The sequence below is a fragment of the Scardinius erythrophthalmus genome (assembly GCF_964197995.2).
Source record: "Scardinius erythrophthalmus genome assembly, chromosome: 14".
Lineage (NCBI taxonomy): Eukaryota > Metazoa > Chordata > Actinopteri > Cypriniformes > Leuciscidae > Scardinius > Scardinius erythrophthalmus.
In genome coordinates this window covers 5,773,341-5,792,780 of record NC_138234.1, presented here as the reverse complement: position 1 = coordinate 5,792,780, position 19,440 = coordinate 5,773,341, and the positions used below count along the sequence as shown (strand labels likewise).

The 19,440-nt window shown below is 33.0% G+C and overlaps 1 protein-coding gene across 2 annotated transcripts in view; it reads left to right on the top strand.

Annotated features, from left to right (window-relative positions):
- kdm4b (lysine (K)-specific demethylase 4B) overlaps nt 1-19,440 on the top strand; it is a 59,828-nt gene that overhangs the window by 16,895 nt on the left and 23,493 nt on the right. Inside the window, exons 7-12 of one of the 2 annotated variants that reach the window (XM_081385139.1) lie at nt 1,406-1,509; nt 6,443-6,580; nt 12,265-12,461; nt 13,541-13,776; nt 15,354-15,535; nt 15,939-16,062. In XM_081385139.1, coding sequence (XP_081241265.1) covers nt 1,406-1,509; nt 6,443-6,580; nt 12,265-12,461; nt 13,541-13,776; nt 15,354-15,535; nt 15,939-16,062 — 981 coding nt within the window. Of the gene's footprint in view, nt 1-1,405; nt 1,510-6,442; nt 6,581-9,403; nt 9,601-12,264; nt 12,462-13,540; nt 13,777-15,353; nt 15,536-15,938; nt 16,063-19,440 lie in introns of those variants that run through there. The other variant, XM_081385140.1, reaches the window with a different exon arrangement.

The window sequence follows — 19,440 nt, the reverse complement described above, 5'->3', positions numbered from 1 at the left end:
CCAGACTGACGCACGCAGAGCTTTTACCGATAACCTCCAACCGGCAATTATACGTTACGCTCGTAATCGCGACCCGCTCTTGTCTGGATCTCCAAAGATGATGATTTCAGTGTAATAGCTTTGCATTGGCTCTGTACTAAAGCCTCGCTGTGTATGGCCTACATAGACAGCATGCTAACCTCGACTGTTACTGCTATATGACTGACACGATCAATTGATTGATTGATTGATTCCAAATAAGAGTTTTGCATTAGCTAATGAAGGCACTCATTAATATACTCCGTAATATTGGGTTAATCAATTTTTAATGTGAAAACAACAAGTAGTGGAAGTATGAAACGAATTCCGTAAAGATTTTTCAAAATACATTCATATTATTATTGCTTTGTAATAACTGAAATAAATAACTTTATCTGTACAAATGGCAATTTATATAGAATGGATTTATATCTGATATTTATATGAAACATGCAATCTTAATAATCTTATTTTTATTATTATAATAACAATAAGTAAAAGCATACATATATTATATTAGAATATAAATATATGAAATAGTAACAATATAATTATTATATAAAGTGTAATATAAATAATTGCTTAACTTCATGCAGTCTTAATAAAAAATATTAGTGTTCGTTTTTTTATTTTAACAATAGATTAATATAAATATTATAATATAATTATATATTGTTTTGTTCATATATTTTATATATAGTTTATTATTATAATTATTAATATTAAAAATATTTTTAATTGAATAATAATAATAATAAATTAATATTATAATACATATATTATATTATATTATATAATTATATATTATATTAATATAATTTTTATAAAAATATAATATTAATAAATAGTAGTTTTTGTTAATATAATTCCATTTATAATTTATTAGTATTATTTTATTTTTAATTTAATAATAATAAATTAATAAAATATTATATTATAATAGAATTATATAATATTGATAAAATAATATTAATACATTGTTTATATTCTTAATGTATTTTATTTATAATTTATTAGTATTTTGTATTTAATAATACATTTACGTATATTATAATATGACACAATATATTAATATAATTATTATATAAAATTAATTAATAGTTGTTTTGTTGTTAAAATAATTTTTATTTATTATTATTGTTTTAATATATTTATAATTTATTATTATTATGCAAATTATCACATAATAACATGAAACAAATGACATGACGTTTATTATTATCATTTTTTTTTTTATTATTATTAGTTATATTTCTAACCTCACACGTTCTAGGCCGGTTGCATAAACCGTTAGACGAGTCTGACAGGTCAGTCATCTCTCACTCTGAAGGTCGTCAGTCTGTGTGTGTCAGTGTTTAAATCCGTTCTCCCTCTCTCCTGTCGTCAGGTTTCTTCCCGGGAAGTTCTCAGGGCTGCGACGCGTTTCTCCGGCACAAGATGACCCTCATTTCTCCATCCATCCTGAAGAAGTACAGCATCCCGTTCGACAGAGTGAGTTATTCATGATTACATCACTTCCTGTCTGAGTTATTCATGATTACTTCACTTCCTGTCTGAGTTATTCATGATTACATCACTTCCTGTCACTGTGGTCTCCTCTGGCATCACGTCACAAATAATACACAAACAACAATTATATTATTAATATTTTATATAATTGTAATAAACAATACTAATATATTATTATTATTATTATTATTATCATTATTATTATTATTATTAGATTTTAAATTTCATGTGACAATTTGCATAATGTTATAAATATAAAAAGAATTATTGACAATAAATTATAAGTAAACAATAATATGTATTAACTATAACAATTTATCTTTATTACTATTAAATAAATAAAAACAAACGGACATAATTATTGATTTGTTTTATTTTTATTTAATATATTTTTATTCATAACTGATTATGCAAATTAACACATAATAATATTTACAATTTAATATTATTATATTAATTAATTTATAGTTTAACATTAAACAAATTAAACATTTTATGCTTCGCTTTGGTAAAATCTTTGTCAATTTATTACAGTTATTACTAACCATAATATAATATATAATTCAGAATTTCTTAAGTTTTTGAAATAACTGGAACAAAATAATAATTTTATCCAACAAATGCTAATTTATATGAGAAATGTTTCTACAGAAACATGATTCAATCTTCATGTCTCACAGTTTGATTCAGTAATGATCTGAATATAGCAGAGTTTATGTAAAACAAAATGAAAAAAACAAAGTCTTAACAGTTCATATAGAAATGTTTATAAAGACTAAAGTTTGTTTTTTCTTTTGTTTGCATTTAATGAATGAAGGCCTTTTTGCGCACAACGTATCAACCTTTTGTCGAAATTATCTAGCCTAGCTAGCTTGACATAATGTCGAAGCACTTATGCTAATTAATATGCTAATTAATTGAATTGAATGCAACAATTTTCAATTTAATGTACAGTTTACACAGCTTCGGTCTGTTAGTGTTTTATTATTATTCCATTTAAAACATTAATAATATTAATAATGACTTTTTATATAATTTGTTCGTAAAACCATTTGCACGTGCAATTTCAGTAACTTGCGATGTTTGTTGCGAGTAAAGCTAATTCATTAGCGTTTATCATCATTGCCTGCTTGCGCTTCATTAGTATGCCAGTTAATGAAGCTAATTTTATTAGCCTCTCTTATTAGCTTATTAATGAAACGAGTAAAGCGAATTTTCTGTTGTGAAATTGTTGGTAAAACATTCTTACGATTTTCATCTACGCAAACACTTTGGAAAAGTAATTTCGGTAACTTGTGATTTGGACGATGACAAACATTTCAGGTTTTTACCTAGCGAACCGTTTCTACGTATTTCAGGTTTGTGTTCTGCACATATTAACCCTGCTAACGTCATACACAATTTAGACTTTTTCTTGTGTGTATTTCACAGTTTTCGTTAACTCACTGGCTAACTTTTTGTACAAGGTTTTTGTTAACTTTTAGCTAGCTACGCTAATTTTTTGCACTTTCGCACAATATGTAGGCCACAGTGTGTGACAAAATGCCAATGCTAATTTATTTGAATAAATGGGAAAATTTTCATTAGAACGGTTTTGCTTGTTTCATTAGCATGCCAGTAAAATAAGCTAATAAAGCTAATTAGCTTATTAATGAAGCATGAGGTGTTTTGCTAACGGTTTTCGTTAACTTTTTGGTAGCTACACTAGAATTACATTTTTTGTATTTTCTATAATATAATAGTTAACGATAACAACCCTGGAATGTGCGCGCTTGGTTATTTCACACACTGCGTTTTGAATGCTAATGCTAATGTAGCCTGGAGCGCTAATGTCACAGACTGCCTGTTGGCAGATATTGTGGCGTTAGCGCTTAGCTTCGCATGATGAGGGTGTTAAACTAAAGGACTGGGACCCTCACACATACTTTTTTTGTGTATACACACATTTATTTAGTGGTTACTCCAGCCACGAATTACATTTCAATTTACTCTGCCGACGATTTCTGTCCGCGCAAATTAGTCACTGCGCTGGTTTTTCTTCTCCATGGATAATTCCCATTATCAGCGGCCAGAGACCCTCATGGTGATTTCAGGCAGGAGATTAAAACTGGAATAAATCTCTTTAATGAGGCTAGATGTTCAACGCCGCTATACGTTGTGTCTCTCTCTCTCTCTGTCTCTCTCTCTCTCTCTCTCTCTCTCTCTCTGTCTCTCTCTCTCTGTCTCTCTCTCTCTCTCTCTCTCTCTCTCTCTCTCTCTGTCTCTCTCTCTCTCTCTCTCTCTCTGTCTCTCTCTCTCTCTCTCTCTCTCTCTCTCTCTCTGTCTCTCTCTCTCTCTCTCTCTCTCTCTCTCTCTCTCTCTCTCTCTCTCTCTCTCTGTGTGTGTCTGGGGACGTTATTAGAGCTTCCAGCTCAAAACTCCTGCTAGGGAACCATCATCGAGTGTGAGGTGGAATCGAGGAAGGAAAATATTATATTAAATCTCATCCGTTCCGGTGACATTTAAGACCTGTAAAACCATCACGAAACATAACACCATATATAACGCCAACATATGTTTCAAAGTAGGGACAATAACATATTCAACATGTCATTTTAATGTACTTTTTTCTTGGTTGTGAAATATTTCATGATAATTTTAAAGTTGAGATAATTTTTTGTATGTTTTGCAAGGATGTTTTTTCAGTTCAGAGCTCAGTCATTTAAAATGTTTTTATTAAATATATATATTGTTACTCAAAGAATAAAAGCATTCATCAAATATGAATAAAGGTTCATATGTGTGTGTGTATATGTATGTATATATACACATATATATATATGTATATGTATATAATTGTTTTATTTTAATTAATATTTATTTTGTTTTAAACTTTCTAAAACTTTTTAGATCTTAGTGTAATTATATCAGTATGTTTAAGTAAATTATTTATAATTTTATAATTCTAATATTTATAATTCTATTAAATTATTTAATTTTAAATGATTAAATAATTAATTAATTAATTTTTCATTTATTTTACATTTGTTTTTTGTAGTGATTTTTTATTTACTTTAAATGTTTTTATTTTAATTTACTGTTATTATGTAAAAAATACCTTTAAAAAAAAAATTGTATTTGTTTTAAATTTACTTTAAATGTTTTACCTTTTTTTTATTTTTTTATTTTAAAAGTATACATTTTGTTTTTCTTTATGCGTTTTATATTGTACATTTTATTTATTTAAAATATTTATTTATTTATTTAACACCAATTGACACACCATATATCGTTCCCTCTACAGGCAATAATCTTTTTTTTTTTTTTGTTAATTGTAAACTAATTCTATGAACTCACCAGACACGTAGAAGTGAAATATCGCTCTGAATGCCGTTAATGAATCTAACTTTCCTCCTGATGGACGCCATCGTGACGCTGAAGCTTCAGCCGCGGCAAAGCAAGAAACTGGAGGGAAATGAAAATATTCATTAGCTAAGGCCGGCTAGCTCGCGCCATGCTCAGTGGCTCCACCTTAATTGCGCTTGTACAGCCTGAAAATGGCTTTATAGCTTTTCCTTTGGGCCGCCGGCAGCTGAAGATTTGAAGGAGACGATGAATGGAGGGAGGAAACGTGTGTTGTATATGAGAGGGGAGGGAAAGATCTCTCTTCCCATCAGCCGCTAATGGCCACTGGTATTAACGCTGGATGCCGCCATGTTTCTCAGTCTCGGCTGATTTTCCCGCGTCAGGGTTTTCCCCTCTGATGTGTCGTTTGCAGTTTAATTCACCGGTTATTGGCTCTTTCATCAAAGTACAGTTCACTGAGTGCTTTAAATGTTGCCTTCGCGAGCTCGATGAAATTAATAATATGTTGTGGGGTAACGGAGCGATAGCTGGAAGAAATGAAACATCCACCACTTCCATCTTCAGAGACGCGTGTGAGGATGCTTTGAAAAGTTCAGGATTATTAGATTCAGGACACATGCACGATTCATCATAAAGCCAAAAGTCTTGCGTTTTTAATAAATCTATATGGAATTTTTACTATTCGATTTTTTTTGGAATGCACATTTACACCATAATACCTAACTTTTTATTTGAATTAAATGTAATTCATTTTAAAAGTAAATTTTATTGACTTTTTTATTAATTATTTTATATAATAATACATTAATTTATTAATAATAGTCATAAAAATAAAAATATATATATTTTGTACTCTTTTTTTTATTATTATTATTTATTTTATTTTTTTGCTCTATGGTTATTACCTGAAGTTTTATTTTAATAAAATTAATTGTAAGCTAATTTCATTAATTTATTTGGCTTTTAAATTATTTGTAAGTATTAATTTATTAATTAAATAATAAAAGTTATAAAAGTAATAAAATAAACTATTTGTTTGTTCCTTTTCTACTCATTCACATCATTGTTTTGATCTTTCACATTCTTAATTTTTTCGCATGTGTGTGTATATATGTGTGTATATACACACGCGCACGCTCACACACACACACACACACACACACACACACACACACACACACACACATATATTATTTTAAGTTTTTTTTCTTCAAAACAAAAAAACGACTTTTTACCTGGAATTTTTTAATTAATTAAATATAAGCTAATTTCCTCTTATTTAGTTTATTTTTTATTGATTTTTTTACTTTTCTCAAATAGTAAAAGTAATAAAAAAAGTTTTGTCCAGTTTTTGTTCACATATTTTTATTTTGCAAAAGCAAAATGGTGTATTTTTTACAGTACACCAACACTGCCGTAAGAATGTAATATTCTCAGTTTAACATATTTTACTATTAAATAAATTGTGTAATAACAACATTAGGATAATACGTAATAATCACAAATAACGTGGAAAATTGTAAATTGTGTGGGCTTCCTCATATTGATTCAGACTCTCTCTCACTCGTAGATCACTCAAGAAGAGGGCGAGTTCATGATCACGTTCCCGTACGGATATCACGCCGGATTCAACCACGGATTCAACTGCGCCGAATCCACCAACTTCGCAACCCTACGATGGATCGATTACGGCAAGATGGCCACGCAGGTGAGCGTGCTTGAGTTTCACACCACAGACGTCGCTCTCACACTCCTTTCTTTATTCATCCTTCGTTTGTTTGTTCTTAAGCTCGTTAATTAGTTCTTCACAACCTTTAATTCATTCTTTCGTTCTCGCTTCTTTCATTTGTTTGTTCAGTAGTTCAGTCTTGTTTGCTGCTTGTTGTTTGTTCATTCAGGTTTTATTGTTCTTCATTCATTCTGCCACCTAGTGGTCAGGAGATATGAAAAACGGCTCTTTTTGCTTCTGTATAGTTTGGCCAAAAATAACAAGACTGGTCTCTTTAGATTCGGTGAGGCACAACGAGTCGGACAATACCAAATTTTCCCATATCGGCCATTTTGTGTGTTGGCCATTTTGAATTTTGTCGTAAAATGCTATATTTTTTACGAACGCATTGGTATATCATTACAAAACTTGGTATGTGTCTTCGACAGAATGACCTGAAGGTACTCAAAAGGTTTTGTGGCAGTGCCATGTTCTGGTTAAAATGAAATTTCAAAAATGCCAATAGCTTTTGATTAGTTTAGCCTATTATCATAAGACTGGTCTTGATAGATTCCTTGGATCGTGCCGAGAACATCTATACCAATTTTGCCATAGTTGGCTGAATTTCCTGTCCGCCATCTTGATTCTTTTTCGAATTTGAATTCGACAAAAATGTATGGATTTCGTGTCAATAGACGAAAACGTTTTTGTTTACCGCATCAACGAATTTGATGACGTAATGCCAAACTGCATCTGAGGCTTTATCTCTGCTAGGCTTTGGCATATTGGCACCAAACTTGGTGCGTGTAACTGTCACCTCACACTGACCACACCACGTCAATTTGGTGTCAGCGCCACCTATTGGTCAAAAGTAATAAGCAATTATGTCATTGAAAGTGATTGTATTTATGGGTTTAACAATTTTTTTTGTCTATCTATATTATTCATCAGTTTTTTTTTTCACAATAACAAAACACTACTTTTTACCTACATTTTAATTTTAATTAAACATGCTAATTTCATTAATTTAATTGACTTTTCAATTAACAACATTTAGTTAATACCTGAATTTGTATTAATTAAACAATAAAAGTTATAAAAGTAATAAATGTTGTTTTTTCCATTTTTGTTTATTCATTCGTTCACATCATTTTTCTTTAATTCTTTCATTTTGTTCTTTAACATGAACGTAATATTAAGATTCAAATTTTGCGTATATATATATATATATATATATATATATATATATATATATATGAAGAGTTCAGATGCAAAAGCCTCTAAGTGCCATCTGAAATTTTCTTATATAGAATGATCATTTTTATCAAGCTCGTATATTTAAATTCAATAATTTCACTTAAATGCCAATGAAGATTACCTATTAATTGTCATTTAAGTGAAATTACTGAACTTAAATATACAAGCTTGATAAAAATGATCATTCTATAAGAAAATTTCAGATGGCATTTAGAGGCTTTTGCATCTGAACTCTTCATATATATATATATATATATACATAATTATTATTATTTTTTTTAATTTACAACTAAATGATGTACCTGACATTTTATTTCAATTATTTTATTTCAATTATATTCGAGAGACATGTTCCAGATCATTGTCTTGTCTGGCATGTAAAGCTTCTTCAGCACGTTAAACTTTAACATCTGTGGATTTGCATGTTGTGTGGCGACTGTAGAGATCTGAAGAGACGAGAGCTCGGCGGTGGCGAGTGTGTGAGAACGAGAGGGTCAGAGACACACGCGCAACATCCGCTAATTAAACACGAACAGCAGAGCGTCTTCAGTGAGAATCTGCTCACGGTCCTCGTCATTAGCTCAGTTCTGATAGAGCAGCTCATTAGTCAGAGGTCGTTAAACCTGCACGTTCATCTCAAAATGCTGATTTTTAGCATGTTGTAGAATATTTTATGTGTGAAAATGGTGGACTACAGCAATAATGCATCTGGAGGGCCATTTACACATCACCATTTTCAACTTTAAACAGAAAACGTTTAATGCGCGTTGGTCGTTCGTTTACACGACAATGGCGTTTTGGGCCTGAAACCGCAAAACTTGTAAATGTGTACAGTTACCGTCTCAATGTAAAGAGGATTTGTGAAAACGCTGATGTCATGCGCATCTCACTATAAGCGTGTAGTTTCTTTACATCGCCATCTACTGGCCTGGCAGGAGAATGCAGCGTTTTTTTGTCGTTTTCGCGGATCTGTGTGAACGAGTCGTTTTGACAATGTTGTTGTAAAATCATTTCCGTTTTTAGTACTTTGTTGTCGTCTAATAATACCCTAAATATGATAAAACGCCCCATAAATTTGATTAAATAAAATACCCCAGCCCTTTTGGTGATGTTCAGTATATTCAGTATATATCACAATAATATTGAATTATTTGATCTAAAATGGCAAAAAAGTGTGTTTGTGTCGTTTTTTTTACTTTCAAAAGACATTATTGCATATTTTTCACTAAATGAACAAAGAAAAATGGTGTAAATATATGATTTATATTAAATTGTAGTTTATATGCACCGATATATCAACCCTTAGTCATAAATAGAACATATTTACCATATGTTTTAACATTTTTAACATTGTGGCGCCACAAACGAATCACTGAATCAGAGAAAGCTGAACTGATTCACAGAAATGAGTTGTTTACTGGCTCTATTTTTGTTTTTTAAAATTTAAATCAAATGCTATTAAAACATACGAGTCAGACTGTAAAACAGCGCCTTAAAAGTATTGTGATATTGCTTAATTTGACTGCATTGTGAATGAAATGTGAATATTTCGCCCATCTCTTGTAGTCAGTGTGTGTTTGAGATCCCGAGAAGCCGCTGAACGAATGAAGATGCTAGTGATAACACACACCTGCATCACGTCCACACGGCTCTCGTGAGAGCGAGTTATTAGCGTGTTTCTCAGACGTGAGGCGCAGCATCATCGCTCTGCTCTCTTCAGGGCCGACTCATCGGTTCCTCCGTTTCCATTTATTCATTTAGCGGTGAGGAATAAAGCAATAAAAGACACTGATCTCAGAGACTCCAGTGTGGATATAATCATTTGTTCTTTTTTTTTTCATTTTACACTGTAGCATTTTGTCTTCTATTATCATTTGTTTGTTGTTTCATATTTTCATTGTTATAATCTGTAATGTGTTGGTTTAGTATACAAACACACACCCAAAATTTGCTATATACTGTGTATATATAAATATATACACACACACACTATATATAAGATTCTATATAACGTTTTATTCTTTAATGAATCTTGAACAAATTCAGCTTTGCGTCACATAAATCACATCTTCAAAAATATTCAAATAGAAAACTGTTATTTGAATTTTGAATTATATATATATAAAAATGTTGCCACTTTTTAAATGCATATGGTTATTATTATTTTTTTATTTTATCTGTTCCCTGTTTTTTCCAGTTTAATTTTTCATTGTTACAATCTAAAATAATCACAATCTCAATAAATATATATATATATATATATATATATATATATATATATATATATATATATATTTATTGAGATTGTGATTTTATATATATATATATATATATATATATATATAAAATAAACCTAAATCATATATATTGCATGCATTGTGATTATTTTAGATTTATTATATATATATATATATATATATATATATATATATATATATATATATATATATATATATATATATATATATATATATATATATATATATATATACTAGTAGGGCTGTCAAATGATTAATCACGATTAATCGCACCAAAATAAAAGTTTGTGTTCACATAATATATGTGTGTATACTGTGCATAATTATTTTGTATATATAAATACACACACATGCATGTAAAAATTTAAGAAAAAATTGTTATTTATATATAAAATATTTATATTTATTTTTAATACAAATTATATATAATATATATACAGTATATTTAAGCAAATATTTCTTAAATATATAGATGCATGTGTGTGTATTTATATATATATATATACAAAATAATTATCCACACTACACACACATATATTATGTGAACACAAACTTTTATTTTGGTGTGATTAATCATGATTAATCATTTGACAGCCCTAATATATATATATATATATATATATATATATATATATATATATATATATATATATATATATATATATATATATATAGGTAATTTGCATATGTATTAGAATTTTTTTTTTTTCATTTTTTGATTTTTCTATATATATATATATATATATATATATATATATATATATATATATATATATATATATATATATATATATATATATATATATAAAATATGATATTTATTTATATTTCTTTTTTGGTTTGACTGTGTTTGTTACACTGCTGATGTTAGTCTCATCAATACTCCAGTGTTAGAGGCTTGTTCTCCGCAGTTTTCCAGGTGGACTCGGATCCTTCCGGTCGAGCTGCGATTGCATTTCTGAGTATAATATGCCAGACCCTGGAGTTCTGCTGCGAGTCGTTGACATTTGCGAGTGAAGAATAGCGCTTGTTGCCGTTATTACACACACACACACACACACACACACACACACACTTAGAGTTAGCCTGTCTTCTCTTCAGCTGCAGAATGTTTCTGGTAATTGAACAGCAGCTCGAGCGAGCGCTGGAAATAAGGGCCAGATGTAATACACCCGACTCCAGCTCTCAGGAAAATGACTTTTCTTCTCATCCGTCTCTCTCTCTCTCTCTCTCCGACTCGCGGTGTTGATTGAGAGATGTTGCATTTTTCACTTCAGCACAAACTCTGCGATTAAAAGCCTGTTTCTTCCCCGTCGCAGTCGTCAGCACTGATGATTTAATAATCTCACGTCTGCACACCTGGATGATGAAGACGTGTTTCATCTAATCATCACGTCTGCCTTCATTCTCCTCGCCAGCATCATCTCTCTGACTCTGAGCTTTCACACGTGCGGCTGAACTGGACCGTTTCGTCTTTTTCAACCACAATATTTCGTAGTTTTTAAGGGCTTTTTTAGGTCATTTGCATATTAGAATAATGCATTATATATTTAATTATTATTATTGAAGTATTTCACTACGATTTTACTTTAAATCTACTCTGCTACTTTTCAACTGTATTTCTTTTTTTATTTAATTTGTGTATTTTTAGCAGGATTGTACAAACTTTTTGATCCCCAAATTTTTTTAAAGGCAATTTGCATATGTATTAGAATTTTTTTTTTATATATTTTCATTTTTTTTCTTTATAGAAATATTCCACTACCAAGTTAAATTAAAATGTTATGTATTATAATTCACATTATTATTATTTTTTTTATGTAATTATATTATTATATTTCAATACATTTATTTATTTATATTACTTTATATTATTAATTTATTTTTATTTTATTAATTAGTATAATATTTTTATTTATTTATGTTTTTCGCCTCCAGTTTTGAAGCTGTCAAATGTATTGTTTACATCATCAGAACTATTTATTTATTAGCAGTGTAAAATATCCGTTGTTGTGTCGTTTAGCCCCGCCCACAGTGGACTCTCATTGGTCCAAAGTGTCACTGTGTCAGTGTCAGTGAAGTAACCTATTCTGATTGGCTGAGATTGTGTCACATCTGTTTTACACCTGTTGATATTGTTTATTTAGAGTCGTCTTTGTTCTTCCGCAGTGCACGTGCCGTAAGGACATGGTGAAGATCTCCATGGACGTGTTTGTGCGCTGTCTGCAGCCCGAGCGCTACGATCAGTGGAAACAGGGGAAGGACGTCACGGTCCTGGACCACCAGAAACCCACGAGCCTCACCAGCCCTGAGCTGGAGCACTGGAGGAAAAACAGAGTCACGTACAGAGAGAAGCTCCTGCGCAGGTGCCGAATACTTTTACAAAACAAACCTCCACTTTTTACGAGTCAAATTGACCGTTCGCAAAGACCCCGCCCCCTTTAGTTACTGTTGCTATGTCCGACAAGCCACGCCTCTCTCACGCCACACCATGTTCTCACGCAGTGAAGAATACAACGCGCTGACAGACCAGGTTACTTTTAGTATGAAACAAAGTCTCAACTTTCAAATTTGGTCATTTTTTAAAGAAATTGAAACAATAATTACCGTTTTGTGGCTCTTTAAAGTGTTGTGACAGATCGCTCAGTTAAAGCTGCTCGTGAACTGATCATCTCTTCCTTCTAGTTCATTTATAGCATCAAATAAACATGAATGAACATAAGAAGGAGTGTTGTTTTAACCGCGGAAAGACGTCAGTACACTCCGTTTTTCAAGTTCAAATCCTCCAATGTTAATCTGCTTTGTCGGACAAAAATGGCGGATGGCGGATTATGATTGGTCAGATCGCCTGTCAATCAAAGTCCATGCGAAGGGTCAATTGCGCAATAGCATTTAAAAGTAGTATTTTTTACTACTTTTTTGTTTTTGTTAGTTCTGGGCAACGATTAATCGCATCCAAAATAAAAGTTTGTTTTCATAATATATGTGTGTGTACTGTATATACTTATTTTGTATATAAATACACTTGCATGTATATTTAAGGAAAATGTGTTATTTATATATAAAATTATTATATTTATATATAATATAAATTATATATAAATATATATATACAGTATATGCATGCAAATATTTTTTAAATATATACATGCATGTTTGTGTATTTATATATGCAAAATAAGTATGTACAGTACACATATATTATGAAAACACAAACTTTTATTTTGGATGCGACTAATTGCGTTGCCCAGCATATATATTCTTGGATATTTATATAAGTATATAATAAAGTAAATTTTATTTCCGATAATGTACCAGAATTTTTTTCATTTTTATGATTTTGGATTTAGATACTAACTATAATAAAACTATCTATAACATTACTAGTGTGAAAACCTTTGGTTCAGACTGAAAGTTCTTTCTCCGTTTGCATCGTTTGCTGTAGATCTCAGGCGAAGGTGAAGCAGTTCCGGCGCCTGAAGCTGGAGGAGGTGAAGGTGCTGGCGGAGGAGGGGGTGGAGCTGGACATGAGCGAGTACATGCGGAAGGTGGAGGAGCGTGAGGAGCAGCGGCGGCAGCAGCGGGACGAGCGCATGGCGAAGGAGGCGATGCTCACGCTGGAGGCGCTGGAGAGGGAAGAGCAGGAGCAGGCCGAGGCCGAAGCAGCGCTCCGGGGAGGAGGTGACACTAACCAACCTTTACATGTTTCATTGAAACGGTCTTCAAAGCTTAAAGGAGAACTCCGGTCAATTTTAACATTGAGCTCATTTTTTTGTACATTTGGAGTGCTGTCAATACAGAGAACAACGACAAAAATCGGTGTTGCCTACACCGAGTTATTCTATTTTTAAAATTTGCACCCTGTTCTCTCTCTGTATTGACAGCACTCCAAATGTACAAAAAAATGAGCTCAATGTTAAAATTGACCGGAGTTCTCCTTTAAAGGGATAGTTCACCCAAAAAAGAAAATTAGCCCATTATTATGCAATAATATAATAATAATATAATGCCATGTCAGCACTTTTATCATGGATAGATGCACTTTTATCATGGATAGATGCACTTTTATGATGGATAGATGCACTTTTATCATGGATAGATGCACTTTTATCATGGATAGGTGCACTTTTATGATGGATAGATGCACTTTTATGATGGATGTACTTTTATGATGGATAGATGCACTTTTATCATGGATAGATGCACTTTTATGATGGATAGATGCACTTTTATGATGGATAGATGCACTTTTATGATGGATAGATGCACTTTTATGATGGATAGATGCACTTTTATGATGGATAGATGCACTTTTATCATGGATAGATGCACTTTTATGATGGATAGATGCACTTTTATGATGGATGTACTTTTATCATGGATAGATGCACTTTTATGATGGATAGATGCACTATTATCATGGATAGATGCACTTTTATGATGGATAGATGCACTTTTATGATGGATAGATGCACTTTTATGATGGATAGATGCACATTTATGATGGATAGATGCACTTTTATGACGGATAGATGCACTTTTATGATGGATAGATGGCACTTTTATGACGGATAGATGCACTTTTATGATGGATAGATGCACTTTTATGATGATAGATGCACTTTTATCATGGATAGATGCACTTTTATGATGGATAGATGGATAGATGGATAGATGCACTTTTATGATGGATAGATGGATAGATGCACTTTTATGATGGATAGATGCACTTTTATGATGGACAGATGCACTTTTATGGACTTCAAAACAGAAACAGTCATTCACTGCCATTATAAAGCTTGGAAGAGCCAGGACATTTTTTTAATATAACTCTGATTGTATTCGTCTGACAGAAGAATGTCATATACATTCTTATACGTGTCATATACGTGAGTAAATCATGTGCTTATTTTCATTTTTGGGTGAACTATCCCTTTAAATCCCACGCAGCAGAAGAATACTAATGCAAAAAGATGCATTTGCATCTTAATGTGAGTGATTTCAACCTTTTTTCTGAGTTTGATGAAAGCCCCTGATGCATTTTGAAAGGAAAGAACAACAGTTTTTGAAAGGAAAACATCTTTTGTACAGCTTGATTGTGCTCAAATCTTACAATAACATCATAAATACAAAGTGAAACCTATAATTATTAGATCATCTGCATTTTTCACGTTGATTTTCAGCTGATGAATGACAAAATGGGCAGAAAAATACCATTGGATCGACTTCATTCATTCATCTTTGTTGTCGTTCACCAGGTGAAGATGGAAAAACAGATTCGCAGGATCCTCCGCCGGAAAATGGAGAGAAGAAGAAGAGGAAAAAGAAGAAGCCGAAGCATCCCGACGAGATCTCCTTCCAGCAGGCGTTTGAGCAGTTCGCTTCGGTGAACGAAATGCAAACCCAGAATAACGGAGCCGACCCTCTGTCCGTCCTGCAGGTGAGCCAGTTTCTCTGATCCGCAAGGGTTTTACCACAGATGCACCGATACCAACATTCTAACCGATACCGATAATCCTTTATATTTGAAAGCCGATAACCGATATATTGACCGATAAATCTAAATCTAATTTTCATTTTCAAAGTGATTCCAATCATATTTTAAGCAAAACCATTATGGTGAACAGTGCACATCTGAAGTGTCTCAGCTGAAGGAAATAATACATTATTTACAGGCATTAAGATATCGGCCAAATTTTTTTAGCGGGCCGATAACATTAAAAATTAACTTATATCGGCCGATATATCATGCATCCCTAGTTTTTACAGCCTTTAATTCTGGTCTACAGACTTTAAAAATTGAGGTAAATGATTGTCAAATGTGTATTTTGTATTGTTCTCAGCCGAGTCCCTTCACGAAGCTGAAGAAGAAGGTTGAGGTGAAGAAGAGCAGAAGGCATCCGCTCAGCAAGCCGCCCATGCGTTCGCCTCACTCCATAGTCAAACAGGAAAACTCCAGCGATGAGGGTGGGTACTGCTTTCATGACATCATCAGAGCGCGACCAAGAAGCACAATATACTCTCAGTATGAAAAATGTATTATTAATATTTCGGTCCTCGTTCATGAAACAAGCAGATTTATGTTTGTAAAAACCGTTCATGTGTCACATTAAATTCAGCGTTTTACGAAAGAATATATTTGATAGATTTCGGAATGACGTCCTTAAAATAATGCACATAAATTAATGAGGTCATTCTTGTATACACTTTTAAAAAATGACAATATAATATACAAATAATATACAAACAGTCTTAAGTGTTCTTAAGGTTATTCATACAACCATTCTTGCGTAAACTGTTATGAAAGATTTACCCGAATTCGTTTTGTTCATATTTTTTTTAGGTGACGATCGTAAAATTTGATTATATTTTAGAATTGTTCGTAAAACCGTTTTTTATCTTAATTGTCACATTCAGTTCAAGAACTTACGTAAAAATATATTTACGAAAGATTTTCATGAATTTCGCAATGACGTGCTTAAAGTGACGTATGTAAATTGATGAACTCATTCTTGCTTGTACGTTTCAAAAATCATGTTTGAAATATACAAAAAGTCTAACGATGTTCTTAAGGTTATTCATACAACCATTCTTAAAGGGTTAGTTCACCCAAAAATGAAAATTCTGTCAGTAATTACTCACCCTCATGTTGTTCCAACCGCGTAAGACCTTCGTTCATCTTCGGAACACAAATTAAGATATTTTTGATGAAATCAGAGCCAAGTCTGAATCCTCCATAGGCTGCTATGTGACCGAAACTTGCTGGCCCAGAAAAGTTATTTAAAAGATCGTTAATATAGTCCAAGTGACTCCAGTGGCTCAATCTTAAGTATATCAAGCGACGATAATACTTTTTGTGCGCAAAAATCTAATGTTCTTAACGTTGTTCGTACAACCATTCTTGCGTAAAATGTTAAATTGACTACAGTAAATTATGTAGTAATATCTTTTACGAAAGATTTATCCGAATTGCTCCTCTTTTATATACAGCGTTAGCAATGGCGCTCATAAAAACGAATTATAGTTTTAAAATATTTGTAAAGCTGTTCTTAAATTACATTTTTTCTTTCTTGTGTCTTTTAAATACAGTTGGTAATACTGTCTGTAAAATCTAATGATGTTCGTAAAACCATTCATAAATTGTTGGATTGCAGAAATCTGCACTAGAATAGTTTTATGTAGAATTTACCTTGATTTGTTGTGCTAGTTTCATAAATGACATTCGTAAAATTCAATCTTGGTAAAATTGTTCGGATGTCTGTTCTTATATAAATAACATAACTGTTGCGCTTGTTTCTTTGTAGATAAACGTTTTGGTTATACGAGAAATATTGTCATCTTAGATAAACGTCTGATGGTGAATTTTTCACTGAGGAGAAAGTTGTTAAAAGTTAGATTAGTTTTTCCAATATGAATGTTTCTAGAACACGTTTCATTTCAGAGTGTTCTGGTTTGGTGGAGGGTTTGTTTGTTTGCTGTGAAAGCCTGTTCTTGCGAGCACAAAGAGCAAAAGCAATAAAGAATGAAAGAAAGCAGCCACAAACAACAAGCGCTTCATAAAATGGAGCGGCTGAAAGACGGTTATTGATTTGTCTGTGTGTGTGTTATGAACAGAGCGACAGCTGTAAACCGGCACCGCCCGCTGGCACTGTAGGGGGCAAAATACAGGACAGAGGGGCATCAAACCCTCACACACACACACACACACACACACCTCCACAAACACACACCTCCACAAATACACACATCCACTTACACACACCTCCACAAACACACATCTAATATAATTACACAAACACACACTCTCCACATATAATCGCCCTATAATCCATCGCGCTCTTTAAGATCAATAAATTCGAGGCTTTTGGTCATACCTAGGATATCCAGATCAACCAAAGGAGGGAGAGCATTTTCACATTTAGCTCCAAAACTCTGGAATAGCCTTCCTGATACTGTTCGTTGCTCAGACTCGCTCTCCCAGTTTAAAACTAGATTAAAGACGCATCTCTTCAGCCAGGCATTCATATAATACTTTTAATCCTACAGTTAAATCCGACCTCTAGTTCATAAACGCCAGAGGAGAACTGGCCCCCGACTGAGCCCGGGTTCTCCCAAGGTTTTTTTTTCTCCATTAGGTCACCTGATGGAGTTTTAGGACACCATTAGGTCACCTGATGGAGTTTTAGGACACCATTAGGTCACCTGATGGAGTTTTAGGACACCTTTAGGTCACCTGATGGAGTTTTTCGGTTCCTTGCCACTGTTGCTTTTGGCTTGCTCAGTTGGGGATATTTGGGGATATTTAATTTGATTTTATCAATCAATAAATTCCACTAGAAACAAACCTTGTTGTATTATTTTGATTTAATACTGTGAAGCTGCTTTGATACAATCTGTATTGTGAAAAGCGCTATACAAATATACTTGACTTGACTTGACATCTCCACACACACACACCTCCACTAACACACACATCTCCAGAAACACGCATCTCCACAAACACACACATCCACTAACACACACATCTCCAGAAACACACATCTCCACAAACACACATCTCACAAACACACTCCTTCACTAACACACACATCTTCAGAAACACACATCTTCAGAAACACACATCTTCAGAAACACACATCTCCACAAACACACATCTCCACAAACACACATCTCCACAAACACACATCTCACAAACACACTCCTTCACTAACACACACATCTCCACAAACACACATCTCCACACACACACACCTCCACTAACACACACATCTTCAGAAACACACATCTTCAGAAACACACATCTTCAGAAACACACATCTCCACAAACACACACATCCACTAACACACACATCTCCAGAAACACACACATCTCCACAAACACACACATCCACTAACACACACATCTCCACACACACACATCTCCACGAACACACATCTCCACTAACACACATCTCCACAAACACACGTCCACAAACACATCTCCACAAACACACGTCCACAAACACACGTCCACAAACACACGTCCACAAACACACGTCCACAAACACACGTCCACAAACACACATCTCCACAAACACACACATCTTCACAAACACACACATGTCCACAAACACACACCTCCACATCTCCACAAACACACACCTCCACATCTCCACAAACACACACATCTTCACAAACACACACATGTCCACAAACACACACCTCCACATCTCCACAAACACACACATCTCCACAAACACACATCTCCACAAACACACACATCTTCACAAACACACACATCTCCACAAACACACACGTCCACAAACACACGTCCACAAACACACACATCTCCACAAACACACACAT